The sequence below is a fragment of the Delphinus delphis genome, chromosome 16, assembly GCF_949987515.2.
Source record: "Delphinus delphis chromosome 16, mDelDel1.2, whole genome shotgun sequence".
NCBI classification, from domain to species: domain Eukaryota; kingdom Metazoa; phylum Chordata; class Mammalia; order Artiodactyla; family Delphinidae; genus Delphinus; species Delphinus delphis.
Window position 1 is genome coordinate 31,521,276 of NC_082698.1, and position 24,527 is coordinate 31,545,802.

The 24,527-nt window shown below is 35.9% G+C and overlaps 1 protein-coding gene across 1 annotated transcript in view; it reads right to left on the bottom strand.

The window, feature by feature from the left end:
* CC2D2B (coiled-coil and C2 domain containing 2B) overlaps positions 1–24,527 on the bottom strand; it is a 96,378-nt gene that overhangs the window by 59,225 nt on the left and 12,626 nt on the right. The window contains exons 7-12 of the mRNA XM_060033629.1: positions 22,666–22,864; positions 22,191–22,327; positions 21,962–22,090; positions 13,572–13,781; positions 9,377–9,474; positions 4,597–4,737 (exon numbers count right to left, since the gene is read on the bottom strand). Coding sequence (XP_059889612.1) covers positions 4,597–4,737; positions 9,377–9,474; positions 13,572–13,781; positions 21,962–22,090; positions 22,191–22,327; positions 22,666–22,864 — 914 coding nt within the window. The remainder of the gene's footprint in view (positions 1–4,596; positions 4,738–9,376; positions 9,475–13,571; positions 13,782–21,961; positions 22,091–22,190; positions 22,328–22,665; positions 22,865–24,527) is intronic.

Sequence of the window (24,527 nt, forward strand, 5' to 3'; positions counted from 1 at the left end):
TTAGTTTTCACAGATTTCTCCCTACTTAGTGTCTTCAGCCTTTTCTAAGGACATCAAGAAACCTCTCTGGTGAGAATGAGTAACCAAGGGGGATGGAAGACACAAATTTAAGGGCACATGCCATGTTTCCTCTCATTTTGCTTCCTCTCATATTTTTTAAAAAATTTTTGGCTGTGCCACATGGCATGCAGGATCTTAGTTCCCCGACCAGGGATTGAACCCATGCCCCCTGTAGTAGAAGCATGGAGTCTTAACCCCTGGACTGCCAGGGAAGTCCCTCTCATATTTTTTAAGCTGTGAGAACATGAGCATGTGTAAGGGCAGGACACTATAGGAATATTAAGTGGTAAATCTCAGTTATACTCCTTGGGGTTTATGCATAAACAGTAAGCAGTTCATGACATTACTACTACCACTACCACAACTACTACCACCACCACCACCACTAACAACAATAACAACTACTACTACTACTACTATCACTACTACAACTAGTACCACCACCACTAACAACGACAACTACTACTACTATTACTACTACAACTACCACCACCACCACCACCACTAACAACGACAACTACTACTACTACTATCACTACTACAACTAGTACCACCAACAACAATGACGACAACTACTACTACTACCACTACTACAACTAGTACCACCACCACTACCACTAACAACTACTACTACTACCACCACTACTACTACTACCACCAGTACTACTACTAGTAGTAGCAGCAGCTAACTTTTACATTGTACTTACTAAGCACATGGCAGGCAATATTCTAAGTACTTTATACATATTAACTCATTTAATTCTCACAGCAACCCTATGAAGTAGGTATTACTATTATTCCTCTTCTATTAGTAGTCCAGCAAAACCCCAGTTCTCTGGAACCCTTTCAGAAAATAATTGGTCTGGGAGTTGACTTTTTATTCTTTTCAGTTCAAAGTTCAGTTTTTTATTTTTAATCTTTTAAAAAGGAGATTCTTTGATAAGTATTATATACTCTGTTGGGAATAGAAAATGGTGCAATTGCTTTGGAAAAGTCTGGCAGTTCCTCAAAATGTTAAGCACTGAGTTACCATATGACCCGGCAATTCCATTCCTAGGTATATACCCAAGAAAAACAAAAACTATATCTACACACGTGAGGAGTGACTGCTAATAGGAAGATAGTTCTACGGGGGGTGGGGGGGGTGCCTAAAATGTTATAAAATGATAATTGTGGTGATGCTTGCACAGTGCTGTGAACATACTAAAAACCATTGAACTGTACACTTGAAATGGATGAACTGTATGGTTATGTGAAGTATATCTCATTATCATTGTAAACTATCATATGCTTTTTGCCTTTTGCAGTAAAATATAGGGAACCTAGTGTAGATACTACCTATATGGGCTAGAGACCAGACCACCTGTGTTGAAGCCCAGACCCATTACTGACACTATGGAATTTGGGCAAGTTACTTAAGTACTCTATGCCTTACTTTTCTCATCTGAAAATTGGGTTGTTATGAGAATTAAATGCACTCATTCATGTAAAGTGCTCAGTCCAGTGCTTGGAGTATAACAAACACTCAACAAATATTATTATTGTTTTCCTCTGATTCAGGGTAATCAATATGAAAGTCATTTAACTTATTGTTTAATCCAATGGCTCACAAACTTTGTCACATATTAAACTCACCTGGGGATATTTTTAAAGTTCCTGATGCCCAGACCATACTTCATACCAACTAAATCATAATAGTGGTTTTTAGATCTCTCCCAGGTGATTCCAGTGTAGAGTAACTTAGGCAACGTACAGTACTTAGACAACAGGTGTTTTAACAGGCAGTCTCTTTTTGAGGAGATCACTGAGACAGTGATCTTGGTTCCATAGCTTCCTCCTTTCTATTCAGTAGCTCTGGGAAATGACATGGATTTTCCTGCTTGAATAGATTGCTCTTTCTATATCTTTTAAAAGCCCCTTTGACAGTTATCTGGATCCCTTCCAGGTAAGTAGGAGCCTAACAGAGAACACAGGTGAAGAGAATATACAGGAATCTGGGTTCACCGTGCTACTTACCAGTGCTGTGGTTTGGGTTCAGTAGCCAAATTACAACAAGGTCTGTGGCTACTTACCCAGGCAGTTTCTCTAAGTTTAATGTAGTGTTGGTAACGTGAGACAAGGAAAATGTATTGCCTGAATGAGAAGACAGGACTAGATCCTCAATTTCCTGCTATTTTATTCTGCCACCATCACTTCATCAAACCTCCTCTAATTTCTCAATCAGTAACCTCCATGTGAGGAAATCCAATGAAAATTTTTAGTCCTAGACTTAACTGATACTTCAGAAGCATTAAATAGTATTAACCCTCCCTCCTATTTAAAATATTCCCCTTTCTTTGCCTCTGTGGCAAAACACTCTAACTGGTGTTTCTCTGTCCCTCCTCTGGTTTCTCCTCCTCTATCAAGCCATTCAAGGCAGTTTCTCAAGATTTAGCTCTCGGCCCTCTTTTCATCTCATTCTCTACCCTCTTCCAAAGCAGACTCATGCACATGCATGGCTTCAATTACTATTACTCTGCCATAAAAATTCAGCATTTTTCTTTCTAGTACAAACCATACATCCAGCTGCCCATTCAGCTGCTTTATTTGGGGATGTCTCAAAAGCTTATCAAATTCAATATCCCCAAAACCAAATATATGAAGAAAAGATAAGCTGAGCTTAGTGTCTAGGTCCCAGGTCTTCCTGTCATAAGTACTGTCTTTCACATAGGCCTGGCTACAAGCTTATTCAATTAGGGTTCACAAGGTGAAGGCCTGTGGTGAGGTTGCTGGTGATACACCTAGCCTGGAAACAGAGTTCCCAGGAGCACCTTCAAACATCAGCTTTTCTAGTTGATCAGAATGATACTTTGCTCTTTGTAGTGAGGTGGATGGACCTAGAGTCTGTCATACAGAGTGAAGTAAGTCAGAAAGAGAAAAACAAATACCGTATGCTAACACATATATATGGAATCTAAAAAAAAAAATGGTTCTCAAGAACCTAGGGGCAGGACAGGAATAAAGATGCAGACATAGAGAATGGACTTGAGGATATGGGGAGGGGGAAGGGGAAGCTGGGACGAAGTGAGAGAGTAACATTGACATATATACACTACCAAATGTAAAACAGATAGCTAGTGGGAAGCAGCTGCATAGCACAGGGTGGTGCTTTGCGACCACCTAGAGGGGTGGCATAAGGAGGGTGGGAGGGAGGGAGACGCAAGAGGGAGGAGATATGGGGATATATGTATGCATATAGCTGATTCACTTTGTTATACAGCAGAAACTAACACAACATTGTAAAGCAATTATACTCCAATAAAGATGTTAAAAAAAAAAAAGAATGATACTTTGATCAAGTGAAATGCCCCATTTTAGTGTAGCTGGGGCTAGCTAGTCCTGTGCGGCCAAACTCATCACTGACACTGTGGGGTTTAGTTCAGAAGTCTACAGGAGCAATCTGGAGAGGCAAACCCAAGCCAAAGTCCACGGGGAAAGTTGAATGGTAAATGTCAGAAGGAACAAATGCAAAGGGCCTCAAGTGGGATTGGAGTTTAGTACAATAAGAGTAGGTGGTGAGCAGGAATATTGGTCCAGAGCTACTGTTCTGAACAAGCTTATTGCATCTGTGACTCTCCTTTTCTGAAGAGGGGTTCATAACGCAAGAGTGTATTAGACCGGTTTAAAATATGAGAGGCAAGTCAGCAAGTTTACATGAATTCAGGAGCCTAAGATAAACAAAGTCCATGCTGGGTTAGGTTTAGAAACTGTCAGAAGCACTTTTGTTAAAAACTACTACAGCAGGAAAAAAAATCAACAAAGCTAAACATCTTTCTTAATTGCCTGAAATTATACTAATCTTTTATAGTTTTGAAAAACAAAAGACCCAGGACAACGGCTTGTGGGAGAGAACCAGTTATTTCACTGTGGGTTCACAAACAGCTTAAGAAGTGATTTGCAAGCAAAGTTTTTAATTTGTAACTATCTCCTCCACTAGATATGTTTTTGTGACTTACATGTTCCATCTAGAAGTATGATTGCTGGGTCTATGTTTAACTTTAACAAAAAGTGCCAAACTGTTTCCAAAGTAGCTGCGCCATTCTGCATTTCCACCAGCCATCAGTGAGAGTTCCTGTTGCTTTGCCAGCATTTGTTATTGCCTTTTTCTTTTCTTTCTTTCTTCTCTCTATTCTTTTCTCTTTTTTTTTTTTTTTTGGATTTTAGCCATTCTAATAGGTGTGTAGTGTATCGCATTGCGGTTTTAGTTTACATTTCCCTACTGATATAACATAATGTTGAGCATTGTTTCCTGTGTTCATTTGCCATCCATATACCTTCTTTAATGAAGTGTCTGTTCAAATCTTTTGCCCATTTTTAAATTGAGTTGTCTTATTAAGTTGTAAGTATTGTTTATACATTCAAGATACAAGTTCTTTGTTGACTATGTCAAATAGTTGACTAGCTTCTGGATTTTCTTTTCCAAGTTACTTTGAATTCCCAGTTATTCGTGGGCAGCTCCTCAGGAGACCTATAAGAACAAATAGAGCAGCCACTCACCTCTGAAACTGCAACTTTATCGAGGTGCTTGTAAACCCTTGGCGTTGTCGAAGGGATTTCATCTGTTTCCAAGTCCATAATATACTCTGTAGTAGGGAGAAGTCCTTTTCCTTTTCTAAGTCATAGAGCTGTTTTGTATTCCTACAATAATGTTAGATTAAAAATATGTTAGTGGGGCTTCCCTGGTGGTGCAGTAGGTAAGAATCTGCCTGCTAATGCAGGGGACATGGGTTTGAGCCCTGGTCTGGGGAGATACCATATATCACGAAGCAACTAAGCCCATGAGCCACAACTACTGAGCCCATGCACCACAACTACTGAGCCTGTGCTCTAGCACTCGCAAGCCACAACTACTGAGCCCGCGTGCTACAACTACTGAAGTCTGCGTGCCTAGAGCCCGTGCTCTGCAACAAGAGAAGCCACCGCAATAAGTCCACACACTGCAATGAAGAGTAGCCCCCGCTCGCCACACTAGAAAAAGCCTGCGCGCAGCAACGAAGACCCAATGCAGCCAAAAACAAATAAATTTTTAAAAATATGTTAGTGGATTAGAACTACAGTACAAGTCATTACAAATGGCCTGGAAGAATGTATTGTACTAACTCTTCTGGGCCCCCCCACCCTTCCTTTTTTTTCATTTTACCCACATCTTGATGTAGAGAATGAAATTCCATTTAGAGATTCATACCTTTTAAAGATTTTTCACTACTCAAAAGTGCTCTGCTAACATCCATGTATTTCCAGATTTTCTGGACATTCTGTAGTATATTTCTTATACATTTTTTCAGATTAACAATTAGAACCATTGCTTCAAATTTAGAGGTACTTTGCCTGATGGGTAGTGAGCAGATTATTTGGATGTTGAAGTAATATACTATTACTGGTTTCCTGACTTTGCAAACACACTATAGTATGGCAAATTATGCTGATTGATTTTCTAATATTAAATCATCCTTGCATTCCTGGAATGACCACAGTTTAGCTATATTATTTGATAAAATTCTGTTTAGCATATTTCGTGAATGAAATTGGGTTGCAGTATTTTTTGTGTTGTTGTTAGGTTTTAATTTCAAGGATAATATAACCTCATAAACTGAAGTCCTGAGTTTATCAATTTTTTATCAAACATCTGGATTTGTTGATTCTATCCTAGCTTTCTTATTAATTTCTGTTCTCTTTATTTCATTCCTTCTATCCTTTTCCCTAGCTTTCTAAGAAAGATGCTTAGCTCATTAATTTTCAACCTTTCTTTTTCTCTAATATATGTATTTAAATAGTCAAATTTTCCCTGAGATTTATTTTAGCTGTATCTCACAAATTTTGATACATATTAGTATTTTATCAGTAAATTCAAAACATTTTCCAATGATCAATATGATGTCTTCTCTGGTTAACAAATTATTTAGACCTGTATTTCTTAATTTCCATACATATGGAGATTTCCTAGTAATATTTTTTGCATTTTTATGTTGGGTTTCTGCACTAAATGATTTAAATCCTTTGAATATATTGAGACTCTGAGATTTGTTGAGATAGCATAACGTCAATTTTTGTAAATGTTCCATGTGTTCTTGAAGACAGTGGTATTTTGCAGTTGTTAGGTACAATATTCTACAAATACACCAAGTCAAGTCTATTAAGCATGTTGTTCAAATCTTCTATATCCTTAATGAGAATTTTTGGTTTATTTATTCCATCAATTACTGAGAGGAATGTGTTAAAATTGCCCAATACATTTGTGAATTTCTATTTTTCCTTATATTTCTGTCAAATTTTGCTTTATATATTTTGAAGCCATATTATGATATGCATGTATGTATATGTGTGTGTGTGTGTGTGTGTGTGTGTGTGTGTGTGTGTGTGTGTGTATGCACACGTGTGAATTAAACCATATATTCTGATGTGGCCCTCTAGCTCTAGTAAAGCTTTTTGCCTTAAAGATCTATTTTATCTTATACTAACTTAGCTATGCCAGCTTTCTTTTGTTAGTGTTTATGTGGCATATTTTTTCCATTATTTTGTTCTCTAACTTTCTATATCCCTATGTTCTAGATAAGTCTCTCCTAAATAAAATATAACTGGATTTTTAAAAATCCAATTATTGAGCTTCCCTCGTGGAGCAGTGGTTAAGAATCCGATTGCCAATGCAGGAGACACGGGTTCGAGCCCTGGTCCAGGAAGATCCCACATGCCACGGAGCAACTAAGCCCGTGTGCCACAACTACTGAGCCTGTGCATCACAACTACTGAGCCTATGCGCCACAACTACTCAGCCCATGTGCCACAACTACTGAAGCCCATGCACATAGAGCCCGCACTCTGCAACAAGAGAAGCCACCCGCTCACCGCAATGAAGAGTAGCCCCCGCTCGCCACAACTAGAGAAAGCCCGTGCGCAGCAACGAAGACCCAATGCAGCCAAAAATAATAAAAATAAAATAAAATAAAATTCGGACATAAGTGCCACGAAGAAAAATTCCAGAAAAAAAATCCAATTATTTTAATCCAGTCTAGATAAAAATGGATCACTTAACTCACTTAGATATATTTAGGTTTAACTCCACCATTTTCTTTTACGCTTTCCCCTTGTCTCATCAGTCTCTACAGTCCCTTTTCTCTCTCTTTTTTTTTTTTTTGCCTTCTTTTGGATAGTTTGAGTATTTTCTTATTATACTATTTTCCTCTTCAATTGATTTGGAAGACATATTTTTAAATTCTCTTTAGAGGTCATAAGTTAAAATCTAAGTCCTTGATTTATCAAAGTCTAATATTAAGCTTTACCTTTTTCTCCTCCTAGTCAATGCAAGTATCTTTAATTACATTTATGCTTCTCCATTCTTTACTCCATTCTAAAAGTTTTATTTTATTTTATTTTTTTTTTGCGGTACGCGGTCTCTCACTGTCATGGCCTCTCCCGTTACAGAGCACAGGCTCCGGACGTGCAGGCTCAGCGGCCATGGCTCACGGGCCCAGCCACTTCGCGGCACGTGGGATCTTCCCAGACCGGGGCACAAACCCGTGTCCCCTGCATCGGCAGGCAGACTCCCAACCACTGCGCCACCAGGGAAGCCCTGAAAGTTTTATATTTTAACTCTCTCTATATTTTTATACCCTGTAAGACATCATTATATCACTACATGATTGTTCATTGAGACTTACCCACATATTTACCACTCTCTTTGCTCCTCAATCCTTCCTTACTTGCTCTGTGTTCCTTATGCCATGACTGTTCTTTGCCTTAAGTTGTAGTTAATTTTATAAATAACGCTAGTTTGTTTTGTAAATACTGAAGGTTTCTGTTCATTCACTCATTCATTCAACTAACATTTATTGAGAGTTCACTATGTGCCAGTACTTGTACAAGACATATGTCAACTTCCTCAAGTAATATTGTTTGCATTTAACTAGGTTATTCTAGGAAACCAATTATTTAAAACAACTTGCCTCTAGTGGTTAAGAGCTTGTAGAGCCATTTCAGGTCAATGGGCAGAGAGTCAGGGAAATTCTTTAACTATCAAATCACTCTCACAGTTGTCATATCTTTGTGCACAGTTTAACTTTCTACCCAAAAAAAGGCTCCCAGAGAGCCTTCTTGCTTTTGAAGATTCCTTGACACATAATCATGTGTTGTCCTGAAATTATTTTTCCAGTTATTTTATTCTTTCCTAACTTCTCTTCCCAACAAGTCTATCAGCCAATGATTCCCAATTTGTAGATCACGTTTTTTTACAGGGGTCCTTAACTCTATATACTATCTGAGTATTGTTTTTAGATGGAATTAATAATATATCCTGCACATATGTGTATGTGGACTAATTCTCAAACATATACAAACACTTGAGATAAATATAATCCAAGTCAATTGAAAGGTATTAATAAGCTCATAGTAGTTTTTAATCAACATGTATTTTTTTAAAATAGACTGTAAAACTACTTTCATGTGACACCTCTATGAAATATTCTTACACAAAAATGAGTTTTTACAAAAGGTTGGAACCATTTCTATAACTGCCTAAAGACTAAGGATCTTCAGCAATCCCACTCCTGGGTATATACGCAGAAAAAATGAAAACTCTAATTCGAAAAGATACACGCACCCCAACGTTCATAGCAGCACTATCTACAATAGCAAAGATATGGAAACAACCCCAAGGGCCCATCAACAGATGATTGGCTTAAGAAAAAAAAAATACACACACACAGCCACACGCACACACACTGGAATATTACTCAGCCATAAAAAAGAATGGAATAGTGTAATCTGCAGCAACATATGGACCTAGAGAATATTTTACTTAGTGAAGTCAAAAAGAGAAAGACAAATACTATATGACATCACTTATATGTGGAATCTAAAAAATAATACAAATGAATCTATACACGAAACAGAAACAAACTCCAGATGTAGAAAAGAAACTTATGGTTACCAAAGGGGAGAAGGAGAGAAGGAGGAACAAATTAGAAGTATTGGATTAACAGATACAAACTACTATACCTAAAATAGACAAGCAACAAAGATTTACTGTGTAGCACAGGGAATTATATTCAATATCTTGTAATAACCTATAATGGAATATAATCTGAAAAAAATACAACTGAATCACTTTACTGTACACCTGAAACTAACAAAATATTGTAAATCAGCTATACTTTAATTTTAAAAAAAGAGTAAGGATATTGTTATTTTCTTATTTTATATCATCCATAGCATTGTACTATACTCTGTCTAAAGAAATTACTTAATAAATGCTTGATGAATACGTGAATGGCCTAAAACCTACCTTATCTGCCAATAATAATCCTGTAAAGATTTTCTGGTCAGCTGGCTTGTTTCCAAATTTTCGTTTGCTAATTTGGTAGCATCCTTCAGTGCTTTAAGCTACAACAAAGAAAAGAGCTTTTTTGGTACATTTCATCCACTTGTTACCATCATGCCAATTCACCTGTAGGTCTAGGTATGAGCAGCAGAAGCACAAGTGTATAACTTTTTGTATATTACTGTCTTGTCTTCAAAAATATATTTTATATAAGCACCTTGGGGCAGAACTGAGAAGAGCCTCAATATTTGTCTAAGAAACAAACATTATACCTTGAAACTTCTAAGTAATTAATCAATTAATATAAAGAAATGCCAATCAATCAAGATGATATATTGAGCACAGGCATCTATCTTATCTTCTATCTAAAATCCCATGGTTACAGAAAAGATATCTCTCTTTATCATATCCACTACCATCATCACAACCATACCTATACATGTATTTTATAATTATATCAACACATCTATATCTCACTATAAAATAAGTGTATAACAACATAGGATAACAAGTAAAATAAAATCAGCAAAATATATGGAGGAAAGTATAAAACAGACAGAAATAACCACAGAGAATATCGACAGAGAAATAAAAAATAAAATAAAAAAACAGACTCTAGGTCCATCCACCTCACTGCAAATAAGTCAATTTCATTTCTTTTTATGGCTAATATTCCATTGTATATATGTGCCACATCTTCTTTATCCATTCATCTGTCACTGGACACTTCGGTTGCTTCCATGTCCTGGCTATTGTAAATAGTGCTGCAATGGACACTGTGGTACATGTCTCTTTTCAAATTATGGTTTTCTCAGGGTATATGCCCAGTAGTGGGACTGCTGGGTCATATGGCCATTCTATTTCTAGTTTTATAAGGAACCTCCATACTGTTCTCCATAGTGGTTCTATCAATTTACATTCCCACCAACAGTGCAAGAGGGTTCCCTTTTCTCCACACCCTCTCCAGCATTTATTCTTTGTAGATTTTTTTGATGATGGCCATTCTGACCAGTGTGGGGTGATACCTCGCTGTGGTTTTGATTTGCATTTCTCTAATGATTAGTGATGCTGAGCATCCTTAGAAAGGCATCTTTATAATTTTGGTTTGCCAGACACTATTGGTCGCCCTTGAATACTCATTTCTCTTGGTAGGCAGAGCCCCAATTTTGTTCAGTTGCTCAATCTTCTTCCATTTATTTTAGACGTAAACCCTGATGAGTTTAGCCATTTGTAGCAATGTCATTCTTCTCTCTCGTGACTGGTTTAGGCATTTTAATGTGATATAATTCTAGGCAATGAGACATGAGGGGAAATCTGCTGTGGTGTAAGGGAAAGGTTGGAGAGGGCTCTCAAAGTGAGACTCTAGGCTGCATATTGTGTGTCTGGCCAGCATGCCTTCAGCTGGAGCAGCCACTCTGCTAGTTCCCATGAGAAGAGCTAACCAAGTCAACTTTCTGAAGATGAAGGTTAGAAAGAGAGAAAAGCCAGGGTTGTTGATGATATTGTTGAGCCATCAAATTAACCAACTATAGAGCTGCCCTAACTTCGGACTTTTGATACAGAAGGTAATACTTTTTCCCTATTGTTTAAAGCAATTGAGAGAGAGTTTTCTGTGAGTTGTAACCAAAGGTATGCTAATTGATACAAATCTAGGAAGCGTAGTAAGTGAACAACAAAACTTAAAATCCCCAAAGAAAAAAACTGACAGATTTGACTTCATAAAATTTTAAATATTTCCAAGAGATAAGAAAAATGAAGTTGAAAGGCAAGAAACAGAATGGGACAAAAATATATAAAACATATTCAAAAGACATATATCTCGTATGGACTTACATCCAGTGTGTGTGTGTATGTGTGTACATGTGTATATACGTATATGTGTATATATATGAAAACTCTTATAAAGATACATAAAGCTACAGAAAAATGGGCAAATAATATCAACTACTGGTTAGGACTCTGGGAAGTGGGGTCTGTCCTGTACTGTCAGTGGAAATTCAAACTGAAAACCTTTTTTGGAAAGGCAATTCATTACTCTCTAATAAAATTTAAACTTCATGCACCCTTACCCTTGACCAAAAAATATCACTTCTATGAATCTAGCCTAGATTTCACTTGTGTGAAAGAAGTTTTCATTTGTGTGCTCGAATATATGGGTACAAGGATGTTCATTGCTTTATTATTTGTAATCATAAAAAGATGGAAATGACCTAAGTGTCGTGAATGGGAAGTGATTAAACATATTAAAATACAGGTATATTATGGGTCTATATATAGTGATATGGAAAAAGCTCCAAGATGCAGAATTAGTTTTAAAAAACGAAGTTGCCAAATAATACATATGGGAAGATCCAATTTATGTTGAAAACTATCATGGCATATGTATACACACAGATACATGGAAAAGAGAACTTTAAAGCTGTAGTTCAAACCATGAGGTGAAGATTGAAGTGGGTCTTTCACACTTTGAAACTTCTACACTGAATCATTTACAATGAGAATGTACTCCTGTATTACTTGTGTAATTTAAAAAAAAACTAGAGGGAAAAATAGCAGAATGCTGCCAAGTTGAGGATCCTTTCTACTCTCCAATACTGTCTGCAGCATTTCTCCTTGTTCTTTAAGTGAGATTCATACTCATATAAAGGGACATATTCCAGTTTCAGAATTCCTTGGATGTCAGTGAGTTTCCCACTACTCTGAAGTTGGTTTGAACCCACTGAGAACAAGCAGAGCCATACATTTCACACCAACGGACTAAAAGGATACATACATTATAAATCAGTATTTTGGTAGGAGACCAATGGACACACTCTGTAACACTTGGCCTTTTCTCCTCCTCCCTACTGTTCTTCTCCTCTTTCATTTTAGAAGGGCATGAACATGACCTACCAAATTTCTCTTTTTACAATTTACCAGGAAATTGGAGAAAATGTTTATGTGCACATAAGGGAATAAATTGAAGAAAAGTAAAAATCAGCTAAGAAATTACTTTGGGTTCCTAAGAATCAAAATAATAATAATAATAAAAAACATGTTACAAATAATGATCCCCAAATGTTATTGTATACAGAGAGCATGCTACATGAAAAACAAATGTAGAGTTTTTATGTACAGTAATAGATAGTACTCTAGTGAAATATAATTGATATTGCTAGATCAGACTTCAAAAATTATACAATACTGTTGGAAAACTGTCTATTAAGTAGAAATCTATAAATCAAGTCACTTTTTCAATGACCTACATCTTAATTTCAGAGTTGATTCCTTCATTCATAAAAACAATGGTCATATTAAACTAAAAGTTAGAATATTCAATATTTGTTTTAGGAAATATTCTGACCTTAATAATTCATGGTCTTCATCTGTTAAGTTCTCCCACACAATTGCTATGTGAAAATTCAATCAAATGGATTAAGTCCTGTAGTTTTTGCACTTGTATTTTAAAAGGCAGATATATTAAGGTACAATTCATTTCCAGCTTACTGGAATATCTTGGTGACTCTATTAGTTTTGAATATTTAGCTAAATACCTCACTAAATATTTATTTTTAACTGTATTAATTAGCTGAATGAGACCTATCAAAATATCTTTTCAGAGAGAACACTAGTTAACAAAATGCTCATGTATCAAAAACTCAGCACAGAGTCTAGATGAGAGGTGCAAATTCATAAAAATAATCAGTGGGTACTCCTTCGATTTCTCTTCAGATTTTATGTACCCTTTATGACGTCATTAGATGACTACTTGGATCAATCATTCTCAGACTAACACTCTTCATATTTGATGAGAGATTCAAGGTCACTAATATTTTTATCAAAAATACACTCTTACAAGATTGAAAACAGCCATTTGGCTCTTTTAAATAGTAATGATTTCAAATATTCTTCTTGAGTCATAGGACCAAGAATACCATTGATCAGCAAACATTTATAGATGCTAAATATCCTGCAGGATATGTTTGAGGCTGCCTCCCTAGCCAGTTAATTCCTATAGTTTCTTTTCAGGAAAACTGAAATCAATCATTCTTTTATTTGATTAAATATTCAAAGTGCTAAGGGAACATATTCAATGATAGCTTGCTCTGTACTAAGAAGTCTCTTTTCTCTTTCAATATTAAAAGTTCAGCTCTGTAAATATAATGAAAACCATTCTCACCTTCTCATAAAGCAGCTGAGGTAAATTCTGTTGCTGCCTGTCCTGAAAACACTCATAAAGTTGGAGCAGCCTAGCACATAACACTTGCTCTTGATTGAAGAGAGGATGATGACTGAATTGCAAACCCACAATGTTGAGATCTAATTGGTACCTTTCCCTTTGACCTTCCATTTTGTTCCTAATAGAGCTTTCTAGATCAGATTTCACTGCCTTTTAAAGAAAAATATTTATAGGATATTAATTTTATTCTATTTCTTTTGAAATTACAAGTAACTTCTTTAAAAAGTAATATGTTAACTGTAAGAAAATTGAGATACAGAAAAGAAAAAAAACAATTATTTGCTCCTTCTTCCTCAAAATTGATTATAGCCCTTGATTTCATAAAATATATTATACTGCAGCATTTTAATCACCTTGCTATAAATTACTGTCATCTACCTTACTATTGTGTGCTGGTAGAGGTTGAACTTTCAAGTTATAAGCCGCCAAATAATTTCCTATAGGAGCACTATGAAAAATGGTGTTTAGAACTGGTGGGTCAATAGTTCACTATGTGATGTTCTAACAGTCATCTGTGGCCAGAGTTAAATGACAAACCCTTATTAAAACATTTTTCTTAAGTGAATATGTTGGTAATTCCCTGGAAAATTCCCTGGAGGGGCCTGGACTCTCTAAGCAAATGTTATAAGGAGACCATCTTTCTTTATACATGACACTGTCTCCATTTGTAAACCAGATTGTCCCTAAATTAGTTGAAGTCCATAGGCCTTAGATTGTATTAAAAATGATTCAACAGTGTTTTAGTACACTACTTTGAATTTAAGTACTTATGTTTGAATATTCATGTGATTAGTTTTTAGTGATACAGTTTGAGAAGGTTAATGGGTTACTTAGCACGTACAGCTTAATTCATGAATGGCTAGCCACTCCTGATATGAGCCATGACTGCAACCACCTAAAAAACACAGCATGAGCTCTTTCTAGATCAATCTGTAGTAGTAGAACATACCCTCCAGTCTGTGTCATTGCTATTACACCTGTTATTACACTGAAAAAACTGCTGTCCCACCCCTGATCTGGTGTGGCATATCCAGTGCTTCTCAAGGACTGTAGGTCACCAGGATGATGCCTACATCTCTCCCTCCCTCCTCTCTCCTGAGCTAGGAATCTCCTCCTTTTTCCTCTCTGGGTTGAGGGGAGGCAAGAAAATAGTAATAAAGCTTGTTTTTGTTTTATCCTTATCTTGTAAGTCTCTATTCTCAATGTAAAGGCCAACTCAGAAAGGGAAACCTGCACTTAATTCCACCTATAAAATTCAGTAATCGGTAGTAAATTGGTCATTAACCAGGCAAAACCACCAAGGAAATAAACAGTTTCCATTTTACACCACCAAATTATAATGGAATAATTTTGGAAATTCAAGTTGCTAAGCTAGAGATGCCTGTCTTATTAAGCAGATTCAGTACTGGACGAATAACCATGCTGCTTACTTGCTTTGGGTTTCTACTGGAATAACACAAACATCTGCCCTCGGTCCCGTCCTATTCAATACCTACTGATTGTGGTGCTCAGATGCTAGAGAAGGGTAACTGAGATGGCGGAATATCCAACAGCAGTCAAAGGAAGCAAGTTTAGACTGGAAAGCAAAAGCTAAAGGTGGAAGTAGGCTTCAAATATTTGAAGAGCTGTCACATAAGTGAGGTAGTTTATGAGTTCTTTATGGCCAAAGTCAAAAGAGCAATAGTGATCCAGGAGACAGATTTTAATTCACACAGAAAACAATAAACAATTGGAACTGCCTAATACTGGAATGAGCTCTCTTGGGAGATAGTAAGCTCCATGACACTGGTTAAAAGCATCAGTTGACTGAAGGAATTATGTGAACTTCTAGAACTAGGTAAGTGTGTTAGACCATAAGAACAAAGATCTAGGCAACAATGAATCAAAAACCAGATGAAAGTACAAAAACATCCATGCTGTTACATGGCATAACAAGTTAAAAAAACAGATTTTCAGAGACCCAGATATTGGAGTTTGATCAGATATGGACTTTAAAGTAGCTACTATTAATGGATTTTAAAAAGAGTAAAAGATAAAATACATGAAAAGATGAGAAGATGAAAACATAGGGCATTCCACAAGAAAACTGGAATATATATACAGAAGAATCAAATGTCAAATGAACACTTTGAAGCTAAAAATATACTGAAAATATCCGAAATTAATAATTCATTAGATGGGTGATTCTGGAAATATAGTGGCCATGTAGTTTTAGATCCAGGCATACTTCATTTCATTGTAACTTGCTTTATTGTACTTCTCAGATGTCGCATTTTTTTTACAAATTCTTTAATTTGTAAAAATTGATTCATGGCAACCCTTTGTTGAGCAAGTCTGTCAGCACCATTTGTCCAACAGCATTTGCTTAATTCCCGTCTCTGTGTCATATTTTGGTACTTCTTGCAATATTTCAAACTTTCTCATTATTATATTTGTAATGGTGATCTGTGGTCTGTGATCTTTGATGCTACCACTGCAAAAAGGTTATGACTCCCTGAAAGCTTAGATGACAGCATTTTTTAGCAATAAAGTATTTTTTAATTCAGGTATGTACATTGCGTTTTTTTAGACATAATGCTATTGAATACTTAATAAACTACAGGGTAGCATAAACGTAACTTTTACATGCACATGTATAAAATCCAGGTAAATGTATAAGAAGAATGCCAGAAGGAATAAAGGGCATATAGTAAATAATTAGGCAAAACTAGTCAACAAAAAACAAGCAAATAAGACCTGGGGTAATAGAGGTATGACAGAGTATTAAAGTACCTGGCCAAGGCAACAGCAAAGAGAGGATTTTGATACTCAGGGAGCTATTATCTCTGTTTCAATGGCCCTTATGTTATTTTTATTCCAGTGAGAAACCCCAAATGAACCTTGCCTCCATGGCTGGCTGAGCAGAGTAAAAAATGTAGAGAAGATAGAAGGGAAAGGCAGGCAGAGGCATTTGTGTGGCACTAATTTGAGAACATTAGCTGTTAAGGATGCTGCTACAGAATGAATTTTAATGCTCAGTTTACATGCTTGATGAAGTGACATTTACATTTATTCCCAACTCTAAGAGTCCATGAAATACTGAAATTAGCTTGGATGAAGCTAGAACAGATGTAGTTGAGGAAAAATTACTTGTTCAGCCCAGTGGTTTCCAACTTGGGATTCCAGATGGTTACAAAGGTTAATCTGGATAGTGGCTAATGTTTATCCAAAAATTATATTTTCTGCATTTACTTATCATCGCTTTGTTCATTCAGTTATTCATGCACTCACTCATTCATTCAGCAAACTGCCATTGTTTCAAGGACCTCCTTCTCCAAGAGCAATGGTCTCCAATAATTATGTTAAAAGATCTGTGCTATATCTTGAGCAAAATTTAAATAAAACACACTGTCACCATAACATGCAAAAGTTATGCCATGTAACAGCAAAAAACAAGATAAAATAAATACCAGGGATTTCCCTTCCTTCCTCTTTTATCCTTTTATTTTTTGATTTTTTAATGGAGATGGATTTTATAGTAACTGGGGAAAAACAGAAAGATATTGCACTGTTGGGTGGGGGTGAGGGGGTCATTTATAAAATCTTGGTAAGTGTGTTATACTATGAATTACGATGAGGCAGAGACATTGCCAGGCTCTCATGGTGTGATAGGCACCATGAAGAAAATAGGATTTTCTAAGATTATGCCAGTCAACTGATGTCTTTCTCTTCTAAATTATACAGGACCCTAAAAGCTTACATCTACTGAAGTGATGAATTCCATTACAAATTATGTAAGTATTCACTGAGTGTCTGCTATATGCTAGGCATTTGGATATGTGCTAGTGATTTAAAAAAACAAAACAAAAAGAAAATCTTACCCTGGTTACAGTCAAGCAGGGAAGAGATTAGGTAAACAGAAGACTTAGATACAGATTGAGCCTTAACAAAACTGCAACCCAGTCTGAAATCAGTTAAGTCCCTGATTGGATTAAGATGATTATCCCCACTCAATATGCCTAAAAAGTAGAGGAATGAACTTTTCTGCAAGAAGATATGATCTAGAGTTTCTACAACTTTTCATATATAATATATGGAATATAATAAAAAAATACCAACTATAATAAAAGACAGGACTAAAAGCGCAAAATCAAGAGAGAAGAACAAATAATAAAAACAGATTTTGAGGGACCCAGATATTGGAGTTACCAGATATGGACTTTAAGGTAGCTATTATTAATGTGTTATAAAAATAGAGTAAAAGGGGACTTCCCTGCTGGCACAGTGGTTAAGAATCCGCCTACCAATTCAGGGGACAAGGGTTCGAGTCCTGGTCAAAGAAGATCCCAAATGCTGCAGAGCAACTAAGCCCATGCGCCACTACTGAAGCCTGCACGCCTAGAGCCTGTGCTCCGCAACAAGAGAAGCCACCGCAATGAGAAGCCCGCGCACCGCACCTAAGAGTAGCCCCGACTCACTGCAACTAGAGAAAGCCCGCACGCAGCAACAAAGACCCAACACAGCCAAAAAAAAAAAAAAAAAAAGCCATCAGCCAAAACTGTTAGAGGTTTTGTCTACTCCAGTTATGGGTTACAGCAAGGAATTCTGAAGCAGCTAGGGGCGCCTACTCCCTAGAAAATTTTATGACAAGGCTTCACACTAAAGAGAAACTACTGGAAGTGGAATAAAACTTGAGATGGTCAGGGACCACAGAGATTAATAGAAGATACAGAAAAAAATCTGGGAAGGAGACTACAGCCACTATATTGTTTAACACTACACAAAAACAACAGAATTCTGTGACATCAGAAAAGTTATCTGAAACAAGCTTTTTTCCTAAAATTTCAGGAAAACTAATTTAATATAAGAATGAACAGCAGAAAAGGCTCAAGATTAAATCTATACAAAGTTTCTATAATAAAAATGAATAAACAGTAATATAATATCCCCACAATCAAAGCATACCAGAAAGACATTCAAAAACATAAAAATAGAAATGTGGATTACAAAACAAGCCAAAAGACATTAAGAAAATTTATGACATTAAAGAACACAAACCAGAATTTGGAAAACTCAGAAATGAGGTAACAATAGAGTAATAGAAATAATTAAAATTTTTTTAAGTATTTAGACATTAAGCCTAAACTAGAAGGAACACAAAAACAAAGATCACAGAATGCTTTTTCCTTAAGGTAAAAAAAAGAGAAATCTTTTCAAGTAAAAAATAAATGAAGAAGGGGAAATAATTCATTAGATGGATCTAACAGGAGATTAAACACAGTAGAAAGTTAGCTAAGTGAACTAGAGGGCAGGGCAACAGAAAATATTCAGACTAAACTCAGAGGGAAAAAGGGATGAAAACAATGCAAAAGCAGAAGATAAAATGGATATGTATACTTGATGTTCCAGAACACAAAGAGAAAGAGATTAGGGCAGAAGCAGTATTTGCTAAGATAATGGCAGAGGATTTTCCAAAACGGATGCATAACATGGAGGCATACAGTGAGGAAGCCCTAATAGCCCAAAGCAGGATCAGTATAAAGAAAAAGCATACCTTAACATATTACAATGGAAGTCACACCTTAACATATTATAGTAGAAAACCAAAGACAAAGAGAAAAACTGAAAACCACAGTAAGACTTTAAGCTGACTTTTCAGTAGAAACAATGAGATTCAGAAATGAGTGGAAAGTTATCTTCAAAGTGCTAAAAGAAGAATAACAACCAACCCAGAATTCTAGACCGTTTACTTCAATGGTGTGCTGGAACTTCTCCACTGGACTCCCAGAATTCCATAATGGCACTCTTGTCCATGGGTGATTGTCAAAATCAGTGTTCTCTGGAGAGAAAGATGGTAGAAAACTCTTGACATAATAATGATGTCACTCTTCCAGTTTTGCTCATCTCTATCAAGATTGTTTTGGCTATTCAGGGTCCTTAGAAGTTCCCTATGAATTTGAGAATTGTTTTTCTATTTCTGTGAAAAATACCATTGGGATTTTGATAGGGATTGCATTGAATTTGTATATTGCTTTGGGTAGTATGGACATTTTAACAATACTAAGTCTTTCAATCCACAAACACAAGATGTGCTTCCATTGGACAATCTTTTATTTTTTTTAAAAATATGTCTATAATAGAAAACATTCCCACAAATAAATTTCCAGGCCAAGATGCATTCAGCAGTGAATTCTCCCAAACATTTAAGGAAGAAATAACACCAATCTTATACAATTCTCCCAGAGAAGAGAAAAAGAGGGAACACACCCCAAATTGTGTTGAAGCCAGTGTAACCTAGATGGAAATCTGACAAGAACATTACAAGGAAGAAAAATCAAAGAAAAAGTTATCTCAGGAACATGTATGCAAAAATCCTGAACAAAATATTAGAAAATCAAATTCAGTAATATATAAAAAGAAAATGCATCACAAATGGGATTTATTTCAGAAATATTTGAAAATCAGTGTAATTCACCACATTAAAAGTTAAGAAAATACTATTACAATACTTAAGGCTTAGAGAAAGCATTTGATAAATGTCAACTCTCATTCATGATAAAAATCTTTGTATATGTCTTTAATTTTAAAAGTAGGACAACTGGGCTTCCCTGGTGGTACAGTGGTTGAGAGTCCGCCTGCCGATGCAGGGGACACGGGTTTGTGCCCCGCTCCGGGAAGATCCCACATGCCGCGGAGCGGCTGGGCCCATGAGCCATGGCCGCTGAGCCTCCGCATCCGGAGCCTGTGCTCCGCAACAGGAGAGGCCACAGCAGTGAGAGGTCCGCGTACCGCAAAAAAAAAAAAAAAAAAAAAAAAAAAGTAGGACAATTAATTAAAGCTTAAATGCATTTTGCATGGTAAAATGGTAAAAGATTTTCTTAGCAGCAAAAAGTTTTGGTGTATTTTTAGAAAATCCTGAAAGAAATTTGTGAGTGGTATAAAGATATAAAAAACATATTACAACATAAGGAAGACTTTTTTTTTCAAATTTTCTAGTTTCTCTGGGAAAGAAATAGAAACTGTGGAGAAGAAAAGAGAGCATATATCATAAAGAAAGAAGATCCTCACATGTTACAGAAAGAGAAAGAGACCTCCAAAAGTATAAATCTCTTCAGTTTAGGGAGAAATCTCATTTCCTATGGAGGCTGAGAAGTAACAGCCTTATAAGGAACTAAGTGCTCTTGCTGTTAAAATGTTGCAGTTACTGGAATATGCAAGAAACACAGAACTGCAACTGTAAAGAAAAAGCATTAACTACAGAAGGCATATAATTACTAGAAGAGGAGAAGTAACTCACAGGTTTAAAGCAACAGAGGGAATAGAGAATGAAGTCCTGTAAGTACAGATGACCCTTAAACAACATGGGTTTGAACTGAGCTTGTCCACTTATACACAGATTTATTCAATAATTACAGTATCTATATTTTCATTTTACAGATCTTTAAATTAACTAAGTGTGGGGAAAAGTTGGTGTTCGATTAGAGATCACAATGTGTGGAATCAAAAGAACTAGGGTTTGAGTCCTGAGTCTACCCAAACTGTCTCAGCTTCCTGCCTTTGGATGAGCAAGTTATTAATTTCTTTATTTTTGAGGCAGAGAGAGCAGTACGCAGATTTTTGACTGCATGGAGTTGGTGCCCCACTGCTGCATTGTTCAAGGGTTGACGGTATTTTTAGGAAGTATTATTTCCACTTTGTATCTACCTACAGCCATATTTCCTATATATGGAATGGTTAATGCAAGTGGTTGAGCAATTAGGTTTTTGTACAAAATTCTTATTTAAATTGTTTCAAGCCAAATTTTTAACATAACTATTTCTGTCTAAATATTTCTTCTCATTAGGTTAATGGACTGCTAATTTTCATAATGTCTTTTGGAATACACATAAATTAGTTTAATTATAAGTATAACATATATTCATTTCTGAAATTTAGAAAATAGAAAAGAGTATAACAAAGAAAATAAAAATAATCCTATGTCCTACTATCCAGAGATAGTTATTGACTATGATATATTTTCTAGTCTTTTTATCTACATACACATATATGTACGTACTTATTCATTCATTGATAAATTCATTCATTCATTATCTATTTTTATAAAATTAGGATCATATGAAATTTTGCATTCTGCTTTTTTTTAACTTTACATTTTATTTTGAGCACTTCTCCATATCATTAAATATTCCTTGAAAACATAATTTTAATGGATATTTAATATTTCATCATAGTTTTGCCTTTACTAGACTTACTAATATCTTTAAAAGGTGAATTAACACCACAAAAATAAGTATATAAGTTATAATTGATATTACAAGAATTCTAACCATAAATAAACTGTTGTTGGTTACCTTCCTGTATATGGTCTTCAGTGCTGGATTTAAAGGTTCCTTACTTATGTTGAGTCTGAAATTCCATGAACGTCTAACAGGTGAAGGTAATGACATTATTTCTCCACTTTCTTCAAACCAACACTTCCCCTATCAAAAATATTTAAGAATATAGTAAGTAAATATTACACTAAAAACAAATGTCACACACCATCAGTGAGTGGTTTCCCTTGTTAGCTAGTGAACTTGCCTCTTCTAGTTTAAGCAGGCGATTTTCCATTTTGTTGCAGGTCTTTTTATATATTTCTGGCTTTTTGTGAACATAGAATCCTTCTTCTTCTAAAATGCGTGGCATCATATCTTTTGGCAGTTTAAGTTGGTTGATCACTTAATAACAAAACATAGATATTACTTTAAAGTCCAAAATATTAAACTGGTATTGACCAAACAAGAAGCAAAAGGGAACTATCATATACTCTACCACTAAAGCCTAGCAGAAAGTCTATACACACACACACACACACACACACACACACACACACACACACACAATGAATGAGCTCTTTAAACCAATTCCCTTTAACTCAGAGAAAGCATGAAGAACAAATATAGAAAATTTTCTATAATTTTAAATCAGTACTTTTTATCTATCCAGCATACAAAGAAGCTATTATCCTACAATATGATTCATTAATGACTTGAATATTTTCTTGTAAAAACTTTACCCGGAGAATTGCTTGGAACAAAAATATTTGCCTGTTGTTTTTTTACTTGTTCTTGATCATCTTCATAATCGGCAGCCTTTACTTCAAGTAAATCTAGGAAAACGACTTCTTCCATAAAATCTTCATCTCGGCCCTCAGCAAAGTTTTGTAAATTATCACCAAGTGAAAAGTGTTTGTGGTAACTATCATTTACTGATCTCTGTTGAATACCAAAAAGAAAAATAAGTATATGTGTTTGTCCTCAATGATTAACAGGCAGACAAATGAAAGGTACTAGAAGCTTGCTGTGAAGTCTTTCTGATCTATGCCACCCAGTTCAAGTTCAAGCTGAAACTGTGTGACAATGAAATTTCATTGAACACAGAGGAACTCACTTAAGGCTTAATATTATAAAATATGATTTTTCTATAGCCCTTCATTGAAATTCTCAATGAAAGACTACTGAAAAAGAACTACAATTCAAGTCTCTCCTCTCCTATGGAAAATGTTCTGAAATATTGGACTATGATATTTCAACTGTTGAGAATTCACAGTGCAGGGCAAAGTCTAGAGACATCAAGCCATGTGGTCTTCAGCCCCATTTTTTTCCACCATTCAGAAAGAAGTACTACCTAAGGTGATGTGGAGTAGTCATGCTGTTTTCTGGATGATATTTAAGAAAAAAAAGAAAGAAAAGTAAAGATACAAATAGAAGTCTGTGGCAGTGTGATTGATTATGATACATTTCTGAAATATGATATATAAAAGTTACAAACAATCTGAATGTAGGTATTGAAACAGATGTATTACTAAATATAAAAATGTATACTTTTATATTATATCAGAAATTTTATATGAGTCTCTTCACAAAAAATATTACCAATTTATTTTGGATGACTTTAGTTGTCTAACTTAAAATCTACATATGTTGAAACAGAGAAGGAGACAGAGTATGTGAGTCATGCAAATAAAAACCCCTTAATTTTCAAAAACATACATTTAGGGGTAAATAATTAAATTAAAAGAATTAATAACAGAATTTCATTGAATAGATAACAGTAGATGGCCTTGATCAACTCTGACAAAATTAAGTGAGTAACATGGTTAAGCATCACCTAGGTTCACATCAAGTCATCACATCATCATACCTTCCCTATATCCCTGTCATGAAATCAAGAAAGTATTTTATATCTAGAAATCTTTGTGGCATCATTTTCGGAAGTCAAACAAGATATGACACTGGCACCTAGGAGCAAGATTTGGGGGATCTTCACATAGGGGATCTCTTTGAATATTCCAATCATAGACAAAGAGGGGCTCTTTGCTCCTGCTGGAGGTCCCATTACCAAGCTACTTTCACCGCACCCCTGGTGTGGGCCAGGGCTTTTAACCTGCCTTCAGAGCTGAGGTCTGCCCTGATGGCTGAGTCATGTCAGGCTCTCATCTTGGATCCCAGCCTTTTATTTATAACCATGTAGGTCTCTTTCATGAATCCTACCCCACTACAGCTACCCATATGTTTAGCCTGAGACAAGCTATGATCTCAACCAATATAATCACCTTCCTGGTCTTCACTATGCAGCTCACAGCAGACCAGTGTCTGTGCTGTTAGCTGCTGTGTGACAGGAAGCATGCGGTCGGAAGGCAACCACCTAATTTTCCATGCATAAGTCTAAATGAATGCACCTGAATACGGTGTGGTTAAAAAAAAAAAAAAAAAAAGAGAGAGAGAGAGAGAGAGAGAGAGATTCTCCCCTTTCTCCCAGTAGGAAGGAGCCACAGTCACACACAGCCTCCCACAAAACAGTAGCTTTCTCCTCCCTGTGATGAGGACAGTAGATTCCCATTGTCCCCAAATTTACCAGGTGCAGGGCAGATGGCTT